Below are 26,437 nucleotides of genomic sequence, written 5' to 3' on the forward strand. Positions count from 1 at the left end.
TGGCACTGTGTTGACTAGGTGTTACAGCCAGGGCAGCAGGTTTGTAGAATTTTTGGTGGTGACCAGAATGTGTCCAAGTCGCGCCCCTGCCCTCCACCTCCCTAAGGGTCTGTGAGGAAGTTTGGGTGTGGGAGGGGGGAGGTGTCGGGCTCTGGGAGGGCATTGGGGTGTGGGGTCTGGGCTGGGGCAGGAGTAATGGGTGTGGGAGATGTGCTCTGGGAGGGACTTTGGGTGAGGGGTCTGGGCTGGGGTGCAGGGGGTGAGGGATCTGGCTTCGAGGCACAGGCTCTGGGTGGGGCAGGGCAGGAGATGAGGAGCTTGGGGTGCAGACAGGCTGCCCCGGGGCTAGGGCGAGAGGAACCCCCCCCTCTCCCCCACTGCTGCTGCCCCTCACCATAGCTTCACTGGGGGTGGGGGATGGGGCTGCCCTTTGCCCAGTGTGGGGCAGGACTGGTGACTGCGGGCGGGGGGCACAGGGTGTCACAACACTCACCCAAGCCCCAGCTGCTCAGGTCCAGGAAGCCCCCTCACCTCCCCTGTGGCGGGTAGGTGCTGGAGGGGGAGGGGGCTGCCATCATGTGTGGCTTCCTCCCCTGCTGCCCCACAGTGAAGCCTCACGGGGCGGGGGGGGGGGGGGGAAGAGAAGCTGCCCCTTGCTCATGGGGAGAGGGGGCAGGATCACAGGGTCAGACACTCAAGGAACCCACAGCAGCTGCTCAGGTGAGTGAGGTTCAGAGGTATCCCGTGTGGAAACCCGCTCGACATTGCCTCCCGGTAGGTGCCAGGGGAGGGGAGGGCTGCCAATTGTGTGCACCTCCTCCCCTCCTCTGGTGCAGCAGCAACCAGCTGCCTCAGCCTGCTCTTGTGCTGTAGCCTAGCCTTAGGCAGCAGCAGCAGCCGGCAGCTCAGGCAAGGGAGAGCAGTGCGGAGTGGTGCCTGCTTTTAATCAGGCAGGGATGCTACGGGGACAGGGGAGGTGCGCAGGGGTGGGGGCAGCAGGGAGGGGCCGGGGGGAGAGACCCGGCTCCCAACATTGGTGGAGCTGGGGCCCCGGCCCTGAATATTGCTAGAGCCCAGGCACCACAGGCCCCTGTAACTCGCCACCCCGGTTACAGCAACACAAATATGTATTTATTGTGAAGGGAAATCCAAAAAAAGCCTATCGACAGTTCAGAAGACAGGCTCTTTAACCTACCACCATTCACTTCTTGATCACCACCTCAAATATGGCTCAGCCTAGTACTAACCCAAAGTCACTACCATTACGATGGATGTCCAGTGGCTTATTTGAAATGAATGTAGTCCAATTCTTACTCCGACACTCCATCCCTACCCTCACTGTCAATGAAGAGCTCACTAGCCAGCAGTCTCAGAGGGGCCAAGGACTGAGCAAGTAGAGACTCAACTACCCTCTCACTGTCAGAGGAGGCACACTGATAAGGCACCGTGGGGGAGTGGGGTGTAAGTTTGCACTTTCCACAATGTATTGCATAGAGAGATCTTCCGTCTACAGAGGTGTAACTCGAGCACCTATAATAGTTACTAAAGTCATGTAAATGTTTTTAAAGTACTCAGACATGCACTCATGCAGAGACCTTAGCTAAAAATATAAACTTTAAATATAACTCATTTAAGGCCAGGCAGGTGGTCTAGTGGCAGACCCAGCCTCAATTCCCAAAAGCTCATCCATGGGCAGGTAGGGTCTGGGAGTACACCGGAAACAGCTAGGATATTCCATCTTGTGGGGAGGGGGAAGTGCACATAAAGGCCCTGTACCACTTAACAGCAATCCTTGCATCAATTCCAGTGCATTGTCCCTAAAAGGAATTCCATCAAGGATTGTGACTTTGATAAAAGAGTTACAGGGGTGGCATGTGACGCAGAGAAGATGAGGAACCTTCTGAGCTTCAGAGGTACAAAAAAGTCTTTTTCCAGACTCTCTCCATACCCACAAGCTGGTGGAGAAAAGATTGTCAGAACATTCTTTTCTACTGTGGTCACTGACTTTTTACTTTAGTAAAGCTATCTCTCTGGAGGAGCAAAGACAAGAGTTTCGTAGTTAAAAGGATTAACAGCAATTGTTGAAGTCAGGCCCACATGGACTAGTACTTGTTGTGTAGGCTTTCCCATAGCATCTCTTAATTTTGTCCTGCAAGATTCCAGCCTAGAGCCTCTCCTAAGCAGAGTCTTACCTGTGCCAAAGTTATTTTGTACATTTGTTTATGTTGTGGCAGCTTTCCAGTGGAGACTAGCGTGAATAATGATTAAATATTTTAAGTTGGGTTAGTAAAACACAAAGGTTGACAATTCCATGCAGTAATTACCTCTTGAGGAAGTTCTAGTTTGGAACGGTCAGTTCCCTCTTTAGACTGAAGACCCATCAGGTAAGGGACAGGAGCATCAAGAAAATGCAGGAGAGAGGCAGGAAGGATGGGAACATATACATGTTGCCACTGAAATGGGAACAGCAGTGTGGTGATCCCCTCTGCTACTGTCATCAGACGCTGATAATCTAAAGAGAAAGAAAAAAGGCATTCAAGTATCTCTTGGCTTTAAGATTTGAAATCAGCTTTGTGGAGATGGGAGCTATAAAGCAATGTAAGTATAGTTTGCAATACTACAGATTTGATTTTAAATAAACCACACTCTTTAAAATGTTGCAGTAAAAATAGACATTTAAAAAAATATTATCCCAGCAAGCAATTGTTGCACACAGAACACTGATATTTTATCTAGATCTGTTCCACTGTGACCTGAAATCAAAACCAGTTCACTAAAGGACTGCTCATCATAGTTAGGGTGACCAGATAGCAACTGAAAAAACAGGAAAGGGGGTGGGGTGGGGGGGTAAATAGGCGCCTATATAAGGAAGTCCCAAAAAACTGAACTATCCCTTTAAAAACAGGACACCTGGGTCACCCTAATCATAGTACAGCAGAAAAAAAAAAAAAAAAGATTTGGTCCAGTTCAATAACAGCATAATCTTCGTGCAGGGGACAAGAGGAGAAAGGAATGAACAGTATGGAAAAATTGCTGTCAGATCCTTTTTCACAACTGCTTAAGTTTTTCAAGCATTTTCCAAGAGAGAAATCTAGATCACGCTTTAACAGTAGTTTCCAGATAAGAACAATTGCTGGGCTGAGTTATCAAGTAAAATCCTAGCGGATAAAACTCTAATGAGAATTAAAATTTCAGAGAAACATTCTGTTCATGCAGCACACCTATGTTCTGTTCCTTTTCCAAATTCATAAGTCAGAGTAGAGAGATTTTAGTCCCGTGTACGGTTACTGTCCATATAGACATGTTTGTGCACTAATACAAGTAAAATTTCATTTTATGTCACCAATCCATGACCACATTTTAAAAATAAAGCTGGTAACTACTGCAACTTCAATAGCAAGTTATTTTTTTCTTTAATATTCAAAGTGATTAATTTAATGCCACTAGATATCCATTATATAAATGGGACAATCTAAGCTGCGCAATGTATTAAAGAGTGTATGTTGGTATCAAAGGGTTTGCCACGTTCATGGAAAATCTTCACCTGCAAAATTGTCCATTACCAATATAGGCAAATGGCCATTAACTCATGAGAGCCATTCAACTATACTGAACAGGCTTATTGCTCCACCCCCAGATTGCAGCAACTTCCAAATAAATAAATACTTTGTACTTCTATAGAGATTTTTCCTTATAACATGGAAACACATGACAATACTTAATTAAGAATCATGTCTTCTCATAAGGAAACAATAGGCAACTAAAAATCTTTTCAAGTGTATAGTCAAAAAAGCCTGTAGCCACCAGCCTCAGATTTGTGCCAGGCTCAGTTAATTTCTTATCTCTTCTCTTCTCTCTACTTCACAGAAAAAGAATTTTCACATCTCACGCGGTCATGTGTAAAACCTCTCCTACAGTCCCACTGACTGACTGTGGGCAGACAGGCCATCACTCTGGTCAACACCATTTGGTAAATAAGCCAACCACTGACTCTGAAAAGTATCACAATTATATCAGAAACTTTAGCACCCTGAAACTGCATTGGTTTCGGGAGCTCACTAGCATGATACGCATGAATAAGCATAGAAATACAATCTGAAACTTCATAATGTTTTCTTCCTCTTGTTGACATCTGTGGAAAAATAGCCTTGGTTTATTGAAGCTCACCCTCACCAAAAGCGTATTTTCATTCCGTAATGCTAAGAGTCAGAATGTCTTAAAGTATTTATTAGCTTGAGTCTCAAAATTGTGTCTCAAAACCACACCTACCAACACTTCAAAGTAAAAGTTTGGAGCTGGCATATTTATAAGGCACCTATTTGTGAGTGTCTACCTATACAAAGATACATATTGGTAGGTCTGTAGTATATTTTCTTCTATTCCCAGTGTCTATTGTGTTAAGAAGCATTTAAAACAGTAACTTGTAACATTTAGTCTACTACGAAAACTCAGTCAAGCCTCTTGATAATCACAAGAAGTCTTCTATACCAAGGGCAGTATTATGCAGACACATCATACATTTATTAATAATCATACAAGTTTTAGAGGTCAAATTTAAGGGATGTAGAAAATACCAATCTTTTATATAAAAAGACTTAGGTTATGTCTAAGCTACGGAGCCTCTGAACAGGCTTGGCAGTCTTGATAGGTGAAATGACAGGCCTTCACTGGAAGAGTGCCACTGTCTCCACTCTGGGAGTGTGGGGGAAGGGCAGATTCAGGGATTTGGGTTGTCTTCTGTTGCTGGTGTATAGCTGTCTTACAGACTTACAGCTGCTCCATTGGACAGACTTTGTATGCAACTAATTGAGAGGGAAAGTGTTGTTTAAATAAAAAACAAAAGAGGTGACCTGCTAACTAGCCTAACCGTTACCAGAGTTAGCAACATTTTCCAGTGAATAGCAGCATGAGGAAAAAAATGAAAGTGCCCGATCAGCAAAACATAGGCCTGGTGGATGGAAGGGAACATTCACAGATTCCTCTGGGAAACTGTTCTCTTGGTATTTCTTGAATTAAAAGATAAATATTTTATACAGATTTGTGTTTCATGTAAAATTTGTTTTACCCAGCAAGTTACAGTGTGTCACTTATTTTAGTGAACTTCCTTAATCTTTTTAAAAAGGAAAATAGCATTTTCTTTAATCGCACTAAAAGCTATATCCTAGATGGACTGATTTTCATGTAAGTCACTTGGTTGTTCAAAACAAGAACTAGATAAGGTCCATCAATGGCTATTAACCAGGATGGGCAAGGATGGTGTCCCTAGCCTCTGTTTGCCAGAAGCTGGGAATGGGTGACAGGGGATGGATCACTTGATTACCTGTTCTGTTCTCCTCATAGGATCATAGAATATCAGGGTTGGAAGGGACCTCAGGAAGTCATCTAGTTCAACCCCCTTGCTCAAAGCAGGACCAATCCCCAATTTTTGCCCCAGATCCCTAAATGGCACCCTCAAGGATTGAGCTCACAACCCTGAGTTTAGCAGGCCAATGCTCAAACCACTGAGCTACTGTTCATTCCCTCTGGGGCACCTGGCATTGGCCACAGTCGGAAGACAGGATACCGGGCTAAATGGACCTTTGGTCTGACCTAATATGGCCGTTCTTATGCTTGCACAAGATTAATATATGTTAGACCACAGAGACAGTATACCGAGAACCAAGATCTCTTTTAGGGAACAGTTTTACACACAAGTTCGGTCTTCAGCATTATTTCCCCAAGCTTAAAAAACATACACAAATATATTTAATCTTTGAGAAGCAATTACTCAAATCCTTCTAAAAACAACTTGGGAAACTTTCAGAATTACAGTAAGCAGAAACAGCCTGAGCTAAAAGAAGTTAATCTTTGTTTTATCCACACATTCTCATGTTTAAATCCCTTGGAAGGCAAATGTACAAAATGGATTGCCTAGGTTTCTGCAGAGCCCACAATTTAATTCATCTCTCTCCAGCAGAGATCTCACGCCAGTAGCATTTTGTTACTGATCCTTGGGAAATTATAGCAACTATCACAGAAAGTTATTTACTTGGAAACTGTTGGAAGCCCATACATTCACAATACTACTGCCTCTCTGTAGTCACGAGGCAAAGTAAAATAAAAGTCTTGAGACAAATCTTATTTACTAAACTATAGAGAAAATAAGAAAAATTTTGCATAAAGTCTTGTATTATAAAATATTTTACAATTTTACATTTTACAATGTTACACTGTGTCTCTAGTTCAGTAGCTAGAAGAGTTGTGTTACCAACTCAATTTTTTTTTTCCCCAAGTCTTGTGATATTTGGTGTGCTTCTTAAAGCCCCAGCTCTTGAAGGCATGTGACTATAAGAATCTCAGCTTTAATTTTTTTTTTTTTTTAAATCAAAGTTTCTAGTCCTCAGGGTTGTGGAGAACAGCTTAAAAATGTGACTCAAGCACAATGTTAAAACAACAGAAGGTACATAAAAGAATTATTTTAAGTCTCATGATTTTGGTGGATCTTACTTATGATTTTTAAAATGGTTGGGGTTGGCAACACTGAAAGTGTTAATTGCGCATCCAATGAAGTGAGCTGTAGCTCATGAAAGCTCATGCTCAAATAAATTTGTTAGTCTCTAAGGTGCCACAAGTACTCCTTTTCTTTTTACAGATACAGACTAACACGGCTGCTACTCTGAATCCAGAAAGCCTTAACCCGAGTCCATGTGAGTTGCTTTGTTCCTAATGGCTAGAAGTGCCTGGGAATAGCAAATTACATTGTTACAATTAGGAGTACTTGTGGCACCTTAGAGACTAACAAATTTATCTGGGCATAAACTTTCGTGGGCTAAAATCCACTTCATCAGATGCATGGAGTGGAAAATACAGTAGGCAAGTATACAAACACAGGACATGAAAAGATGGGAGTTGCCTTATTAAGAGGGGGGTCAGTGCTAACGAGACAATTCAACTGAAGTAGAAGTGGGCTATTCTCAACAGTAGAATACCAAGGGAGGGAAAAATCACTTTTGTAGTGGTGATGAGGCCAATGTAATTAGGGTGGCCCATTTCAAACAGTTGACAAGAAGGTATCAGTAACAGTAGGGGAAAATTAGTATGGGGAAATTTGTTTTTGTAGTGACCCATCCACTCCCAGTCTTTATTCAGGCCTAATTTAATGGTGTCCAGTTTGTAAATTAATTCCACTTCTGCAGTTTCTCGTTGGAGTCCATTTTTGAAGTTTTTTTTGTTGAAGAATTGCCACTTTTAATTCTGTTATTGAGTGTCCAGGGAGACTGAAGTGTTCTCTGACTGGTTTTTGAATGTTATAATTTTTTAACATCTGACTTCGGCTACCACTCTGAAATTGTTACAGTTGGTGCCCTAGCCTTCACTTGTGTTTAAATCTGGATTCAGAGTATAACAGAGGAGCAGCATGATAGCAAACACAGAGCTGCACTTGTTTCTAAGATGGTTAAGCTGATATATCGGGTCTCAACTTTTAATAGAGTGTGTGTCCGTGTGTCCCCCAATACAAAATTAAGTGTTCTGTTAAATCCTCTGTCCTCCTGCTGCAGCTACTACTGGTCTCTGCCAGATACTGGGTGTATCTCTGGTGGGCTCTCAGGCCCTCCACCCGTCTTCCAGCTCACAAACCTCCCCTCTGCAGCCAGCTCCCAAGCTGTTGCCTTCTCCACCTGTAGCGCTTGTTCTTATGCTGTGCCCTTCTGACCTCAGGTTATACTACTTCCTTTTCCTGCACTCTAGAGGTAATGGTCTTCTCTGCTGTTAGATTAACTGGGGGATTACAGTGCCCAGTAATCAACTATGTAGGTTCCCTACAACATTACTTAACTGTCCAAAGCTCCTTTTTCAGGCTCAAGTTTTCAGGGTTTCCTTGTAACTGAAGTGAATTGATTTTTTGGCAAGTTAGAAAAAAAACCAAAAACAAACAAACAAAAAAAGGTTCAGACATTTTTGAGGACAGTGGGGGGGGGGAGATCAGTTTGTTTTAAAAGGTATATAGCAGCAGCTTTACTTCTGAAATGGTTGGGGGCTGAAAGGTAAATTCTGACATACCAATAACCACCCTGAGAAATACATTCTAGGTGTTCCAGTGAAAACTGATTTTGAGTTGACAGTCATGTCCTCTTGATAATTGCACCATGTGCACATGAAGTATATTTGGCACTGGATTCTCTGGCAGATGAAAGAAAGCCATGCATATGCGCACAGTGTGGCTTAATTTATTTGCACAGTGAAAAGCATTGGTAAGTGCACAGGTCTGGATGACACTGCACTGTTAATGGCTTATTTTGTAAGAAGACACCAACAAGGCAAGAGCTTCTTTCAAGATAAAAGCTTCACGGGAGTTTACTGGAGAGAAGCTTTCTCTGCTAGATCTCAGGCGCTTAGTACAATAGAGGTTCAGTGGTATTTAGTTAAACAAAAAGAGAAATCTCATTTTCTTTCTAAAGAACTCTTGGAAATATGAAAAAACTATGTTACAAAAAGTCAAACATACCAAAATGTAAGCTGCACATGGGCCTCAACTCTGCACCTTTAGAAATGTGAATTATGATGCAGTATAATTACACAATTGCTTCATTTGTCAAACAAAAACATACTGTACAACTTCCCCACCACCACTCTGTCTAATGTAGACAATTCTTGACAAAGAACAAAGTTGGGTCAAGGATATCTCAGACTTTTCTGGGAGTGGGGATGGGAGGGGAAGGGGAGACAAAAAATTTCATTGCAGATGCTCCATCAGAAAATTCAAAAAAATGTTTGTATTTCATCTTTTTCAAACTATTTAAGGTGACAGTGTCACTTTTCCCCTTCTGGTATACTTAAAAACTACTTTGTCAATGGTGTCACTATTGAATGTTTATTAACTTTCACTTTGTCTATGACAAGGGCAGCATTTTCAGACTTGATACGTGAAGTTCAGCATCTATACCCATATTCAGGCAGCCTCCCCCCGCCCACCCAAACATGGCCCAATTTTCAGAGGTTCCTATCAACTGGAGTTCTCACTGACTTTAGTGGCAGTTGTATTTTTTGAAGATGCTGAATATCCACGACACCTATTTAGATGCCCAACTTTAGTCACTCTTATTTGAAAACCTGCCCCGACTTCTCTTCTCCCCAAAGTATGCATTTTAATTTAGGGCCAGATCAACTAAGGTTGCAAATAGGCACCTAGTATAACTTACAAAGTGATAAAATATAAAAGAATAGAATATCAGGGTTGGAAGGGACCTCAGGAGGTCATCTAGTTCAACCCCCTGCTCAAAGCAGGATCAATCCCCAATTTCTGCCTCAGATCCCTAAATGGCCCCCTCAAGGATTGAACTCACAACCCTGGTTTAGCAGGCCAATGCTCAAACCACTGAGCTCTCCCTCCCGCACAAAGCAGGTGAGGCACGCAATTCCCATTGAAAGTAAATCACATTATGAGTCCATCTGCATCATAGGCACCTAAATACCTTTGTAAATCTGGGCCCTCGTCAGCAGCCCTGTAGTATACAAGAAGCAGTGCTCCAGCATTAAGCCTCGCAGCCTACGTACTGTGAACTAGACATTTCTGAAACCTGTATCAGACTCCTTGTACAGTCAATAGGAAGTGTTGAACCTTCTCTCCTGAAAAACCTAACTCCCAAAAGCTCATTAAAACATTACAAGTAGACCGGATCTGTGCAAGATGCCTCTCTGACAGCTTTGCCAACGTAGTTAACCTGCACCAGCCCTTTGAGTGCAGTCCCAAGGTGTCTCAAGCAGAAGCCACCAACTACATCCTCATGAAAGTAATTACTTTGAGAGGCCAGTAGGCCCATAAGGAGACAACTTCATTTCTACTTATAACCCCCAGACGAATTTCAAAGTTTGGCCTCAAAGGTTAGAACATCAACATCTTAATAAAATTTGCCACATCAAAAAGAAAATATGTGAGTTTTGCGCAAGATATATTATCTAATGTAATTTCCTGCAGAAGGGAGGGTTAGTTTTGTGCTGTCTTGCAAGCTGATCAAGGGCAGTCTAAAGATGACAATTAAGTCAATTCTATCACTAGCTGTCATGAATATGATGCATAATTAAACAAATGACACTCAGAATGCCTAGAGGAAACAATTACTTAGCCCTTTCACTAGCAAAGCCTCATTTATTTTTATTACACTGTGTCTCACTAATCCCCTGAAATCGAATAGTTCACAGAAGTTTCAGCACTGCCGTTGTTCAGGAATTGTCTGATTAGATCAGACACAAATCCAGAAAGATAGCCTACCTTGTGAATACAGAAGAATCTGCATCTCCAGGAGAACACATGTAAAAACTTGGACAAGGTTTTCCAATCCCAGCAGCTCAAACGCTTCTCGAAGAGGGTAGTCAGACAGTGGAAGTTCACTGGGTCCAGGTCTCTGGCAAATGATAGGCTCATAAACCCCATAGAACTTCAGTGACCTCCCTGGGGGTGGAAGGGGCACTTCATAGAGAATGTTATGGATATAGCTCTCCAGTGGTAAAGGTGGGGGTTGCTGAGAGGTAACTGCCTTGTAAAGTTGGATAAGGAACTTCTTGCAAGCCTGCATGAAGGGCAAAGGAGTGATGAGACATATACATTTGGATACGTATAATGTGTCTCTGTTGATGTCATATGAGTTGTACTGCTGGAGCTTGGCCAGGGAAGTGGCATCTCCTTCATCAATGCTGCTTGCAAGTGAGTCCATGCTGCAAGAAGATGAGGCATAGACGCTGCTGTATTGCTCTGCATTGTGCATTTGGTAAAGCGTTTGCATGGCTGTGCAAATTTGCTTGCTTGTGACCTCCTCATAGAAAGTGAGCACAAATCCATAAGTACGAGAACCATCTTCTCTGGTAATTATAAATGAGTGGAACTGCGGGTCTCTGTTGTCAGTCTGGGTCCTGAAAGACAGCCCTTTAGGCATACACAGCTGTGTAAGAAAAAGATAATCATATCAGTATTTAACCTGAAATCATTTAAGATTTTGTATTTTTTGCTTCCATGAGCAGATCAGGCAATGAAAAAAATAAAATTTAATATATATGCCAATAATTCTAATTTATTAACAGTTTAGATTAAAAGATGTACTCTTAAAATAAATTTGAAAATGAACAGTCTGGCCTCATACCCAAAAAAATGTTGCTTAAAGAAAGATCTTTTTAGACTTGGTTTTATTTTACCAACTCAGAAGCACCACTTCACATAATTATTCTTAATAATGAATAATACATCACATGTATTTAAGCATCACAAACGCCTTCAGTTTTTGCTTTCAAATGAGATATCACTTCTAATTTGCTGAAGTGCACAATGAAAATGGGCAAAAAAAAAAATCCCATACCATCAAAACCAAAATTCAACAAAGTTCTTTATGGTAGATACTTATCTTTAATTTAAAAAAATAAAAAAACTGAATAAATAACTGATAATCCATTAATAAATAAATTTATACAGGAGAAAGTTTATTTTCTTACCTAAATAGTAAAACATTATTTTGATTGGGGGAGGAATTCAATGTAAAACGTAGTTTTTGGTTCAGTCAAGTTATTTTACAATGATTCTATTCTACATAAGTACTTCTTTGAAATGTAGCCCTAGAATGATAACCCAAGGTATTTTCCAGACGTTTTTTACGAAAACCATCAGCCATGTAATACAAAATAGTGCAACAATTTTGCAAAACATGTTTAAATCATGCTACAGCATGAAACCAAATTATGCTCAAAACTATCTATAAATATTTTTAAAACAAGAACTTTTTTAAATTGGAAGGTGCAAAGAAAGGAAAGGAACGGAACGGAACCTTCAAAGAGCACAGTGAAAAGTGAGAGAAAGGTTGGCTTGGTGCGTGGTTAAGGATCAGTGTCTATCCACAACATAGAACTGACTAAAAAGTGACAGTGTAGACCCCCCCTGCAATGTCTCACCTGGACCAGGAGTAATCACTTCTCCTTGGAAGAAGTAAACAGGGATAATTTTATAAGCGTGGACACATCCATTCCTAATCAACACCAGCTCACATTGAAAGACCAGTGAACAGTCACATGGCGACAAGTTTCAGCTGCTACTGACCTCAGCAGGATTCAGCTCAATGGCATAGAAGCCAGATTTCACATCCAGTTAGCAATCCCATGAATCATCCAGACCCATTTTTATATGTTACTGTAAAAGTTAATGCATGGGGTAATAAATAGCCTGGAGTCAATAAAAGGATTTCATTCAATGGATGGGCGTTCCTGACATAAACCATGAAATTGCAGCTCAAGCCACTTTTTGAACAGCAGCCACATATTAACTGAAAAGGTTTGCAGTTTTGTTATTGAAGTGTTAATAGTAGCTCTGTCATTACAGCTGCATTCAAATTCTCTGTGAAAGGAGGAGTAAAATCTCATGTTATTTCATGTTTTAATTATTGAATTTAGTCTCCATAATACGTATCCCATAACTTTTACTGGATTAGTCTGCCCCAAACTACGTTAAATTCTGAAAACTAGGCTTCGACACTGGAGACAATGGGCATAGCTTTATTAAGTCTGACCACAGGGTGTTTAGACTACCGCTGTCTGACACTTAAGTATCACACGTCTCTCTCTGAAATCCTCCAGTAGGGGACCTTCCCCCACAATCAACACCTATTAAACTTCATTATCTTTTGCATGCCCTACAGCACACAGTAAACCAACACTTCAACTCAGTGGTTGCAAAACAGAGTGCCAACACGCTGCAAATATTATTAGGCTTGGAACTAGGGTGACTAGATGTCCCAATTTTATAGGGACAGTCCCGATATTTGGGGCTTTTTCTTATATAGGCTCCTATTACCCCTCCACCCCGTCCTGATTTTTCACACTTGCTGTCTGGTCACCCTACTTGGAACAGGATAGGCGGAAAGGGAGCAGAAGATAAAGGAGAGGGGCAGGATAGGAAGATTTGCAATGAGGGAAGAGCTCACCAGGGGACTATTAAATTGCAGAACCCTATAGATAAGCCAAAACGGTGGGGCCAAGTGTTAGCATTAATCCAAAAAGAAAAGCCGTAAACATGTTATGGTCTTGATGCACAGGGATATTATATTCAGGTAAGCACCCTGAAAGTCAATAGCATACACTCATCCAGGTTTATCATATGGATCACAAAGCAGAGTCTAAATCCTAAAGGAAAGTTCTTGAAGAGAAGAATTCACATTCAACTCTAAAATAGGTTTGAGTGAACTAGAAGAATTGTGGAAGACTCTCTCAAGGCAGGACCTGAACAATTTCCTTGTTTTTTCTTTTCTTTTTTTTTTTTTTTAAACCAGATGATTCAGCAGTCTTGAGCTGCCTACCTCCTGACTGCGTCTTTCTGAGGGGGAATTAAAACAACTAATTATACAGTAGATCCTCAGTATTACACCCCCCCGCCCCGGGGAATAGAGATTGTTCTTAACTCTGAACAAAATACTCTGGTTGTTCTTTCAAAAGTTTACAACTAGGGCTATTGATTAAATCGCAGTTAACGCACGCGATTAACTCAAAAAAATTAATCACGATTAATCGCAGTTTTAATTGCGCACTGAAACAATAGAATATCTATTGAAATTTATTAAATATTTTGGATATTTTTCTGGATTTTCATATATATTGTATTCTGTGTTGTAACTGAAATCCAACTGTATATTTCTGATTACAAATATTTGCACTGTAAAAATGATAAACAAAAGAAATTGTATTTTTCAATTCGCCTCATACAAGTACTGAAGTTGCAATCTCTGTCGTGAAAGTGCAATTTACAAATGTAGATTTTCTGCTACATAATTGCACTCAAAAACAAGACAATGTAAAAGTTCAGCACCTACAAGTCCACTCAGTCCTACTTCTTGTTCAGCCAATTGCTAAGACAAACAAGTTTGTTTACATTTACAGGAGATAATGCTGACTGCTTCTTATTTACAATGTCACCAGAAAGTGAGACCAGGCATTAGATGGTTTCAATGCAATATCACCCAATCAACAAGGTCCAGCTGACAGATGGATGTGTCAGTGCTATGGAAATACACCCTTATGACTGGTGTACCAGAGACAAGTCACCACAAGATAAAGGGAAACTGTCTAGTGAAAGCTTTGCTCCTCACTACTCCTTTCCAAGCACTGTTTTTGCAAGTACACAAACAGGCTGTAACCATGTAATTATTTCAATTTACGTTTACAAAAACCTTCAATAGAAGTACTTTGTTTAAAGATCTGCCAACGACATGTAAACAGACTAGATATGGCAGAACAACTTTACTTTCTTCTCTGGGAGACTAACGTCATCTTTATTGCAGGTCTGTACAAAAATGCAAGAATCTAAAATTAAAGAACAATGGACGTGTTCTTGGTTTTCAAATAATTCTGCCATCTGTATAAGCATTTTTAATGTACCCATTGTTACCAAAATAATTTAGATGCGATTCTGCCTTTCTTTCTCTTTCTTTCTTATTAGGGATACTTACATTAAGGCCCCAGTTAAGCAAGGTATTTTAGCACATGTGTAACTTTAAACATGCCAGGAGGCCCACTGTCTTCAGTGGAGCTATACATGTATGTAAGAAATACAACTCCTATTTTTGGGCCCAGTTCAGCAACGTACTTAAGTTTTTACAGTCTTCTGTACTTAAAACTTCAGCCTGAAAACCACCAGATTGTAACATCAAAACCAGATGCTGAGGAAGTGCTAGAGAAGATTATGACTTTAGGTGGGATAAACACAGGAAGCAGTGAATATGGAAAAAAATAAAAGGTATTTAATATTTGAATGCAAGTAATGTCTTTATTATTCAATACAGCAGTGTTTCCCAAACTTGGGACGCCGCTTGTTCAGGGAAAGCCCCTGGCGGGCCGGGCCCTGCCGCATCCGCAGGTTCGGCCCATCGCGGCTCCCACTGGCTGCGGTTCGCCGCTGCAGGCCTGCGCCACTTCCCGCAGCCCCCACTGGCCTGCAGCGGCGAACCGCAGCCAGTGGGAGCCACAATGGGCCGAAACTGCGGATGCGGCAGGGCCCGGCCCGCCAGGGGCTTTCCCTGAACAAGCGGCGTCCCAAGTTTGGGAAACACTGCAACATAGGAAAGGAAACTTGATCTAAAGACAGAATGGTATAGTTTGAGTTTTTTGCTTTTGTTTTGTTAGATGATTTTCATAAAGAATTTGTAATTCCTTAAGCATAAAGCAATAACAGAAAACTTTCAGATTAACCTTCAAAGACTTGTGCATTTTCTCCTTCAAGGAAATGCCTTTGCAGCTTATATAAAGCAGACGGAGGCAAAGGATGACAAAACAAAAGGAGAGATCAAGAAGGCCAATAATTGGCTCAAGTGATTAGGAGGAGGAAAAATATTACTTTAAGTGACATTTTAGATCAAAATAATGATAAAGGTTTCCAAGGGATAAGGTGAAAGCGGGTATTCCTACTATTTGTAAATATTGCTGCTTTTGTCAGAACACATAATGTGTGGTAAATGTGCTCTGAAATGACTTTTTTCCCCCAAATTTTGTTTCATACAATTATTTTGTTTTAACCAGGCTCTTATAAGGAGATTGAATAAAAATTATGTAGGCGGATACAATTTTTGTTCGCTAATACCATCACAGCTTTCTCATGAATACCCATTATATTCTGAAAATATTTTTCATTGCATCTTCTTGCATGTTTTGCTTACTCAGAGATGAACATTAACAACCTCTCCTGTAAATTGGCTGGCAGAAGTGGCCTATGCAGTAGCTTAGGTATTACCACATTAAACTGTCCTGACTCCTTCAATCTAATGCAGATGCAAGATATTGCATAGACCTACTGTAACTACTGCACTGTTCCCATTGCTCTGCATTTAGGAGCTGAGCTGATATTGAAATCTACATAAAGTATGCAAGATGTCTAATGTAGCATCATCAGTCTCATGTCTGTCTGTATCTGCTTAGTATTAACAGTGATAGCTGCTACCATGGTATCAGTGTTGACAACTACTGTGATTTTATCATGCATCTTGCATACTTGGTATTTTTTTTTTTAAAACCCCAGCACCTGGAAACAGCTCAAGCTAATCCCCAGAGTACCAGCAGGCAGCGCGAGGACAACGGTGAGTGGTGCGCCCTGTGACAAGGTGCCATTAAGAATTCTCACATTCTATTGGCTGCAACACTCCTACCTTACAGTCTTTTAGGAAGGATTCCTCCCCTCCACTTGGCTGACATATGCCATTTCACTATATTTCTCTACCTTTATCAAGAATTTGCTTCTTACCTTTTTTTAAATAAAATAATATTTGCACGTAGTCCATCTGGAAAGCCAGTTACAACGGGGTCCATCTAGCCCAGTATCCTGTCTTCTGACAGTGGCCAATACCAGAGCTTCAGGGGGAGTGAGCAGAACAGGGCAATTCAAGTGATCCATCTGTATTCCCCATCCAGTTTCTGGCAGAGGTTTAGGGTCTCTCTCGGCATGGGGTTACATCCCTGACCATCTTGGCTAATAGCTATTGATGGACCCATCCTCCATGAATTTATCCAGTTCTTTTTTGAACCCAGTTATACTTTTGCCATGGGATGTTGTGATGCCAATGAACTCCACAGGGTAATCGTATGCTGAGAGAAAAAGTACTCTTGTTTTTATTAAATTTCATGCCTGTGAATTGCATCAGGTGACCCCTGGTTTTTGTGAAAGTGCAAACAATTTTCTACTCTTTTTTTCCCCCACACCATTCATGATTTTATAGACCTCTATCATACCCCCTCCTCCCAGGCATTTCTTTTCTAAGCTGAACTGCACCTCACTTTTTAATCTCTCTTGGGCAACCAGAACCGGACACAGTATTCGAGGTGTGGGCGAACCATGGATTAATTTAGTGGTATTACATTTCCTCTTATTTCTACCCCTTTTCTAACGCTTCCCAACGTTCCACTAGCCCTTCTGAAGCTGCACATTCAGCTGAAGTTTCTAGAGAACCGAGTGTAGTTTAAGAGGCATGAATTTGTAGCCTCACTCATGGTTTTTGAATGGCTGGCGTTGGCAATACTGCTACCATGGTACTCACACGTTAAGTTACTTTCCAAAAGACAGGGAGGAGGTATGGGAGGAAGCAAATAGAGGAATGCACAACTGCTGCTACTAGTAGCATTCCAGAAGCTTAACTTTAGCAGGCACAAACAACAACAATAAAAGGGTTAATTATACACATCTCTTCAGGATACTGCTTGGCGGATTCTGCCTTTCCAACATCCAGTCTCACAGAGCCCAAGTTACAGCCATTTTCTGCCACCCTACAACCCAACTATAAAAAGGTAAACTGACATCTGATGGCAACTTAATTCACCACAATTCCTCTTAACAGTAAAGTACTCTTATTTCCTAAGGGTTGTCCCCTGATCTCTCTAGGTTTTTATGGTAACGTGTTTTGACGGAGAACATGTTCTTACTGTTCATCTTCCCCACTCCTTGAGTACTTTGCAGGAAAGTTACGGACTATGACACACTATAGGCTAAGTATGCTTGAAAGAGTTTACAGAAACAGGGGTTGCCTTATAGATTGTGCCTATTTTTAAAACAGAAGGAAGCATCTTTTCACAGGAAAGCTTGCTTCAAATAAAAACAAACTCCTAGTTCTTATCAAAGCCCATTTCTATATGAAGTCTTTACCAATAGAATCTTACAGAGCTTTGATCATCGTGGAGAGGTCCTTGGAGTACCAAGTTATTTGGGGAATTTTCAATGATCCCTCTTAATCTTGAGATAGTCTCAAGAAAAAATGAACGTTGAATGTTGAATTGAGTCTTATTTCTATCCCTTTCCTAATGGTTCCCAAAGTTCTGTTAGCCATTTTGAGGCTGCACACTGAGCTGAAGCTTCCAAAGAATTAGGCACAATGGACTCCAAGATCTATTTTTTGAGTGGTAACAGCTAATATAGAACCCACTATTTTGTATATATAGTTCGGACTATTTTTTACAGTATGCATTACTTTGCACTTATCAATGTTGAATTTCATCTGCCACTTTGTTGCCCAGTTTTGTGAGATCCCTTTGTAACTCCTTGCAGTCAGCTTTGGACTTAATTATCTTGAATAATTTTGTATCATCTATAAAAACTTTTCCACTTCACTGTTTACCCATTTTCCAGATAATTTATGATTATGTTGGACAGCACTGGTCCCAGTACAGATCTTTGGGGGACCCTAATATTTACCTTTTTCCATTGTGAAATCTGACCACTTATTCCTACCCTTTGTTTTCTCTTTTAACCTGTTACTGATCCATGAGAGGACGTTCCCCGTTATCCCATGACTACTTAGTTTTCTTAGGAGTCTTTGGTGAGGGTCCTTGTCTAAGGCTTTACAAAAATCCAAGTACACTATCACCCTTGTTCACATGTTTGTTGACCCCCTCAAAGAATGCTAATAGATTGGTGAGGCATGATTTCCCTTTACAAAAGCAGTGTTGACTCTTCCCCAACAAATCATGTTTATTTAGGTGTCTGATAATTCTGTTCTTTACTACAGTTTCTACCAATTTGCCTGATACTGAAGTTAGGCTTACCAGTCTCCAGATTGCCTCTGGAGCCCTTTTTAAAAATTGGTGTTACATTAGCTACTTTCCAGTCACCAGATACAGAGGATTATTTCAGCAACAAGTTACATAGGACAGTTAGGGGGTTCTACAATTTCATATTTGAGTTCCTTCAGAACCCTTGGGTGAATACCATCTGGTCCTGGTGACTTATTATTGTTTAATGTATCCATTTGTTCTAAACCTCTTCTGTTGACACATCAGTGTTGGTAACAAATCTGAAGTACTGTGCAGCATCAAAGCTATTCGTTTGGGGCGTCTCCCCAACATCCTCTGCAGTGAAGACCAATGCAAACCCCACCCCCCCGCATCCCCCATTTAGCTTCTCTTCCATGGCCTTGACTTCCTTGAGTGCTCCTTTAGCACCTTTGTCATCTACGGGCCCCACTGTCTGTTTGGCAGGCTTCTTGCTTCTGAAGTACTTAAAAAAATTCTGACTATTAGTTTTTGCATCTTTAGCAAGTTACTTCTCAAACTCTTTGTTGTCCAGCATTCTCCATATTATCTGTGCTGTTTTAACAAATGAGAGGGCTGTTCCAGAGTTAAATACAGTCATCAGGAAACAGAGGTTGTGAAGAAAGTCAGCATACATACCATGTTCACTGCATCTTGATCAAAGGGGTTCCACTCTATATTCTGAGGATAGTGTGCCAGAACTTTGGACTTGAAAGTTCTTCTTAAGGGGCTCTGGTCAAAGTTCTCTCCTGGAAGAGATTAGGAAGCAACAGCTTGTCAGAAATAAAGTCATTTCAAGATAACTTGTCTGTGCCATTTTATTTTGCAATTGAATGATCACAGTTATGGAAAAAGTAGAGTGTATATTTATTTTAATAGGCTCACTTCTTTAAGAGAAGCAGAAGAGATTTTGAATGGGAGACTAAAACCTTACCTTCATTATCTTGGATCAAGACTTTTATTACAAGAAAAAAAAAATAGCACATGCAAACATAATACATAACTCAGTATTTATTGCCTTGAATTCAAATTGTATTAGAGTTTTTAGAATTACTACCTGAGTTTGTTGAAGAAAAACCTCAGGACAACTGAACCTACAATCTTTTACAGCTATTTTAGTAAGACCTGACAGCTATTACTAAAGCACTTAAAAAAAACAATTCACTTGAGTTCCTCTTGCTATTGAGAAAAGTGTGTGCACCTTAAGGCTATTAAAATTACTCAGGGATTGATTTAAAGGATTTTTCCTACCAACACACAAGTGACACGAAGATCAAGCCTTTATTTCCTACATGTCGAACTTCAGAGAGAAAGATTTTGCGATAGTTTCCATATGTATCAATATCAAGATTGAAGTTAAACCTCTAGTAAATTAGTAAAATCTAGCCAAATTAACAGACTACAAATAAAATAAGTGTCATGCCATAGTTGCCAGTGGAGTTATAGCAGAGCATCAGGGAAAGCTATTGTGTAAGCAACGAAACTCCATCTAAATCAGATTTGTTTAGATCTATGAATTACAGTTCCAGTAGAGCTCTCAAACTCGACATCAGGTCAAATGTCTAATGCCACAAACTCCTTTCTTCCTGAATCAAAAGATTAATTCATTACAGAAATATGGTTAATATACCTGTAGTCAGATAATTAACCAATCAATAAACAAATTAAGAAAATGATTGAGGAAATTAGCACTAATTTCCCAGATGAAATTATTTTCAACTCTTCCAAAGTGTTCCTCATTTTTAGCCCTAGCTCTTGAAGATCTTAAAAGTTAAAGCCTAAAAAGTTGAGCTCCTAAATCCATATTTTGGCACGTAACTGATTTTCAGAAAGTCCCACATGACATTCCCAGAAGCAAACTAGGGAAATATGATCTCGACAAAATTACTATAAAGTGGGTACACAACTGGTTGAAAGATTACTTAAAAAGCAGTTATCAATGGTTCGTTGTTAACCTGGGAGGTCACATCTAGTGATATTTTGCAAGGCTCAGTCCTGGGTTTGGTACTATTCAATATTTTCATTAAATGACTTGGATAATGGAGTAGAGAGTATGTTCATAAAATTTGCAGATGGCACCAAGTTGGGAGGGGTTGCAAGCACCGTGGAGGACAGGATTAGAATTCAAAATGACTGACAAATTGGAGAATTAGTCTGAATTCAAGAAGATGCACTTGTCTTTATTGAATGCCAAAGTACTTCACTTCGGAAGGAAAAAAAAAAAAATCAAATGCACAACTACAAAATGGGAAATAACTGGCTAGGTCTGGGTCGGCAACCTTTGGCACCCGGCCCGTCAGGGTAAAGCCCCGGTGAGCCGGGCTGATCTGTTTATCTGGAGCGTCCGCAGCTCCCACTGGCTGCAGTTCGCTGTTCCCGGCCAATGGGAGCTGTGGGAAGCAGTGGCTACTGGCACCACTCGGCCTGCACCACTTCCTGCAGCTCCCATTAGCCAGGAACGGTGAACCGTGGCCAGTGGGAGCTGCAGGGCTCCGTGCCTGTGGACGCTCCAGATAAAGAAACTGGCCCGACCCGCCAGCGGCTTTACCCTGACAGGCTGGGTGCCAAAGGTTGCCAACCCCTAGGCTAGGTGGTAGTACTGCTGAAAAGGACCTGGGGGTTATAGTGGATCACAAACTGAATGTGTGTCAACAATGTGATGCCATTGTGAAAAAGGTTAATATCATTCTGGGGTGTATTAACAGGGATATCATATGTAAGACAAGAGGTAGTTGTCCTGCTCTACTCGCCACTGGTGAGGCCTCAGCGGGAATACTGTGACCAATTCTGGAAAGGTGTGGATGAACTGGAGACAGTCCAGAGGAGAGCAACAAAAATTATAAAAACCGTTTCAAAAACCTGACCTATGAAAAAAAGGTTAAAAAACTGGACACATTTAGTCTTGAGAAAAGACGATTGAGGAGGAGGAACCTGATAAACAGTCTTCAAATATGTTAAGGGTTATTATAAAGAAGATAGTGATCAGTTGTTCTCTGTGTCCACTGAAGGCAGGACAACAAGTAATGGGTTTATAATCTGCAGCAAGCGAGATTTAGGTTATATACTAAGAAAAGCTTTCTAATTATAAAGAACAGTTAAGTCCTGGAATACATTTCCAAGGGAGGTTGCGGAATCCCCATTATTGGATGTTTTTAAAAACAGGTTTGACAAACACCTGTCAGGGATGGTCTAGCTTTACTTGGTCCTGCCTCAGCACAAGGGGCTGAATTTGATGGCTTCTCAAGGTCCCTTCTAGCCCTACATTTCTAGGATTCTATGAACATCCAACGTTAGATATTGAGGTAAATATTCTATTTCATCTCTTATCTGGGAGACAAGGGCTGAAAGAAAAATGAAAACTCTGTGGGGAAAAAAGTATAGGTTTTTAAGTTGTTTAAATTCCAAAGCCTTCAAAACAGACTCATCTTGAAGTTTTTCAATGTTTTCAAAATATTTATCAAAAATATCAAAACATTACTGAAAGTTAAACGTTTTGCTTCACAAAAAACTGTTTTTGTAAGTTTGTTTTTAAATATGGGGGGAAATGCACATTATGTTTTTCCATGAAAAAAGTTTGGTTTTGGAAAAATAAATTTTTTGGAGGAAAATTTTTTTTTTTAAATTTCAGCCAGCTCTACTGGAGACTATCTATTTCTACAAGAGCAATGAAAACATGGAGTTACTTACTTTCACTTAGACTTTTCCAAAGGCATTGTGGACTGTGATAGTATCATCTAGATTTAAGACTTGGGTGCTCAAATTCATTGTCAGAGAGGACGAGATGTTACCCAGCTAAAAGATTCCCACAAACGAACAGCTAAAGAGTTACATTCAGCTTAAAGCCTTCTGGTACAACAATAATCAGGTCTGCACCCTGTACACCTTGAGGCATATAATGTGTATGAACACTCTCCCCACCCCCCAAATAAACTCCATTTGGTCTTTTGCAATCAATGCACTATGCAGCAGCAGACTGCACATTTTCCAAGGTATACTTGACAACCAGTATTTGTCCTGTGATATTTTGACATTCAGAGAACTATTTACAAAAAGTGATTCTCTGAAGGTAGGTATTTAAGGGTATGAATACACTACGAAATTAGGTCAATCTTACAGAAGTCGATTTTTAGAAATTTTATACAGTCTATTGCGTATGTCCACACTAAGCGCATTAAATCAATGGAGTGCATCCTCACTACCGTGGCTAGCATCGACTTACAGAGTGGTGCACTGTGGGTAGCTATCCCACAGTTCCAGCAGTCTCTGCCACCCACTGGAATTCTGGATTAAGCTCCCAATGCCTGATGGGGCAAAAACATTGTAGCGGGTGGTTTTGGGTACCTGTCATCAGTTGCCCCTCCCTCCGTGAAAGCAACAGCAGACAATCATTTCGTGCCTTTTTTCCGTGTGGGCACCATACTACTTTCAGCAGACGGTGTAGTAGGACTGCTAACCATCGTCATCCACCGCTTTTGCTGCAACTCTGCTCTGCTGCTATTGTCTCGATAGCGAATTTTTCCATGTGGTCTGTAATGAGCTCCCGGGTACATGTGTTCCTCCTCGGGAAATGTGTGCGGTGCTAAGTCATCCTCCACTGCTTCTGCTGCAACTCTGCTCTCCTGAATCCACCTTGCAGGTCCTCTCATTGTTCTCTATAAATATCTATTCTTGTGGCATCCGCCGTCAGCCACTGCAACTCTGCTCTCCTGCAGATGCAATACCATGGCAAGCATGGAGCCCGCTCAGATCACAGCAACAGTTATGAGCATTGTAAACACCTCGTGCATTATCCTGCAGTATGTGCAGAACCAGAACCTGCAAAAGCAGGCGAGGAGGTGACGGCAGCACGGTGATGAGAGCGATGAGGACATGGACACAGACTTCTCTCAAAGTACAGGCCCCGGCAATTTGGACATCCTGGTGGCAATGGAGCAGGTTCATGCCGTAGAATGCTGATCCTGGGCCCGGGAAACAAGCACAGACTGGTGGGACCGCATAGTGTTGCGGGTCTGGGATAATTCCCAGTGGCTGTGAAACTTTCGCATGCGTAAGGGCACTTTCATGGAATTTTGTGACTTGCTTCCCCCTGCCCTGAAGCGCAAGAATACCAAGATGAGAGCAGCCCTCACAGTTGAGAAGTGAGTGGCGATAGCCCTCTGGAAGCTTGCAACGCCAGACAGCTACCGGTCTGTCGGGAATCAATTTGGAGTGGGCAAATCTACTGTGGGGCTGCTGTGATCCATGTAGCCAACGCAATCATTGAGCTGCTGCTATCAAGGGTAGTGACTCTAGGAAATGTGCAGGTCATAGTGGATGGCTTTACTGCAATGGGATTCCCTAACTGTGGTGGGGCCATAGACGGAACGCATATCCCTATCTTGGGACCGGACCACCTTAGCAGCCAGTATGTAAACCGCAAGGGGTACTTTTCAATGGTGCTGCAAACAGTGGTGGATCACAAGGGACGTTTCACCAACATCAACATGGGATGGCCGGGAAAGGTACATGACGCTCGCGTCTTCAGGAACTCTGGTCTGTTTGAACAGCTGCAGGAAGGGATTTACTTCCCAGACCAGAAATTAACTGTTGGGGATGTTGAAATGCCTATAGTGATCCTTGGGGACCCAGCCTACCCCTTTAATGCCCTGGCTCATGAAGCCGTACACAGGCACCCTAGACAGTATTCAGGAGCTGTTCAACTATAGGCTGAGCAAGTGCAGACTGGTGGTGGAGTGTGCATTTAGACGTTTAAAGGGTCACTGGCACAGTTTACAGACTTGGTTAGACCTCAGCGAAACCAATATTCCCATTGTTATTGCTGCTTGCTGTGCACTCCACAATCTTTGCGAGAGTAAGGGGGAGACGTCTATGGTGCGGTGGGAGGTTGAGGCAAATCACCTGGCTGCTGAATACACGCAGCCAGACACCAGGGCGGTTAGAAGAGCACAGCAGGAAGTGGTGCGCATCAGAGAAGCTTTGAAAACCAGTTTCATGACTGGCCAGGCTACAGTGTAACACTTCTGTTTGTTTCTCCTTGATGCAAACCTGCCCCCTTGGTTCACTCGACTTCCCTGTAAGCCAACCACCCTCCCCCCTTCGATCACCGCTTGCAGGGGCAATAAAGTCATTTTGGTTTCAAAACCATGCATTCTTTATTAATTCTTCACACAAATAGGGGGATAACTGCCAAGGTAGCCCGGGAGGGGTGGGGGAGAAGGAAGCACTGGGTGGGGTGGTGGATGAGGGGAAGAGGGAAAGACAAGGCCACATTGCACTTCAAAACTTATCGAATGCCAGCCTTCTGTTGCTTGGGCAGTCCTCTGGGGTGGAGTGGCTGGGTGCCCCGAGGGCCCCCACCCCACGTTCTTGGGCATCTGGGTGAGGAGGCTATGGAACTTGGGGAGGAGGGCAGGCGGTTACACAGAGGCTGCAGCAGCGGTCTGTGCTTCTGCTGCCTTTCCTGCAGCTTCACCAGACTTCAGACCATATCAGTTTGATCCCCCAGTAGCCTCAGCATTGCATCCTGCCTCCTCTCATCATGCTGCCACCACCTCTCATCTTGCTCGTCCCTCCTGTCCTCGTGTTCATTTTCTGCTTTCCTGGACTCTGCAATTGTCTGCCTCCACGCATTCTGCTGAGCTCTTTCAATGCGGGAGGACTGCATGAGCTCAGAGAGCATTTCATCATGAGTGCGTTTTTTTCCGCTTTCTTATCTGCGCTAGCCTCTGAGATGGAGATGATAGGGGAGGGTTGAAACTAATTGCAGCTGCGGGAGGGGAAAAAAGGGAGAGTAGTTTTTTTTTTTTAAAAGACATTTTAGAGAACAATGGGTAGACTTTCACAGTGAACCAAGCTGTTAACATTATACAGCACGTGTGCTTTCGGTATAAGGTCGCATTTTGCCTCTTATATTGAGGGCCTGCCGGTTTGGTTCTGGGCCGGGAAACAGAATTCAGTTTGCAGGCAGCCATGGTAAGCCACAGTCTTTTGGCTTCAACCTTCATAACATGTCAGAATGGTTTCAGACAGCAGTGTCCTCCTTTCCCATACCAAGCACCCGTTGGGTTGGCCATTTAAAAGGAAGGGCTGCAGTTTTCGGGTTAACATGCAGCACAAAACCAACTAACCCCGCCCGCACCCCCCACCCAATTCTCTGGGATGATCGCTTCACCCCTTCCTCCCACCGCATGACTAGTATCAGGGAAGATCCCTGCCAGCCAAACGTGAACAGCTCAGTGTGAATGGGCCCCCCCCACCGCATGGCTAAAAGCGGGGATGATTTCTTTTCAGCCAGAGGCAAACAGCCCAGCAGGAATGGCCACCTCTGAATGTCCCCTTAATAATGTCCCTGGAGGATTTCCACTCTATCCTCAGACACGTTAACAGACTTTTCCAGTAGCTGTACTGACCACGAATGCATCCAAGTCTTCAGGGCAAATTAATCATTAAACATGCTTGCCTTTAAACCATGTATAGTATTTTAAAAAGGTATACTCACCAGAGATGCCTTCTCCGGCTTCACGGTCCAAGAGCCCGCCTTGAAAGGGTTGGGAGGGTATTGGCTCCAGGATGATAAACAGTTCCTGGCTGTTGGGGAGAATTTTTTCTGCTTGCCTGTTGTGTACTATCCTCCTCCTCTTCCTTGTCCCCAAAATCCTCATCCGTATTGCGTGAGACTCTCCCCTTGCAGGTGTCCACGAACAGGGGTGGGGTAGTGGTAGAGACACCCCCTAGAATTACATGCAGCTCACCACAGAAGCGGCATGTCTGGGGCTCTGACTTGGAGCGGCTGTTTGCCTCTTTGGTTTTTTGGTCGGCTTGCCTGAGCTCCTTAATTTTCACGCGGCACTGCTGCAGGTCCCTGTTTTCGCCTCTGTCCATCATGCCCTTGGAGATTTTTTCAAATGTATTGGCATTTCGTCTT

General features: G+C 42.1%; 1 protein-coding gene across 3 annotated transcripts in view; it reads right to left on the bottom strand.

Annotated features, from left to right (window-relative positions):
• Positions 1 to 26,437, bottom strand: part of DENND5B (DENN domain containing 5B) — a 171,415-nt gene that overhangs the window by 67,184 nt on the left and 77,794 nt on the right. For all 3 annotated transcript variants that reach the window (XM_074939391.1, XM_074939400.1, XM_074939408.1), the window contains 3 exons: positions 19,153 to 19,262; positions 10,250 to 10,916; positions 2,325 to 2,512 (listed from right to left, as the gene is read on the bottom strand). In XM_074939391.1, coding sequence (XP_074795492.1) covers positions 2,325 to 2,512; positions 10,250 to 10,916; positions 19,153 to 19,262 — 965 coding nt within the window. The remainder of the gene's footprint in view (positions 1 to 2,324; positions 2,513 to 10,249; positions 10,917 to 19,152; positions 19,263 to 26,437) is intronic.

This window comes from Natator depressus, chromosome 1, assembly GCF_965152275.1.
Source record: "Natator depressus isolate rNatDep1 chromosome 1, rNatDep2.hap1, whole genome shotgun sequence".
In the NCBI taxonomy this organism is placed as follows: domain Eukaryota; kingdom Metazoa; phylum Chordata; order Testudines; family Cheloniidae; genus Natator; species Natator depressus.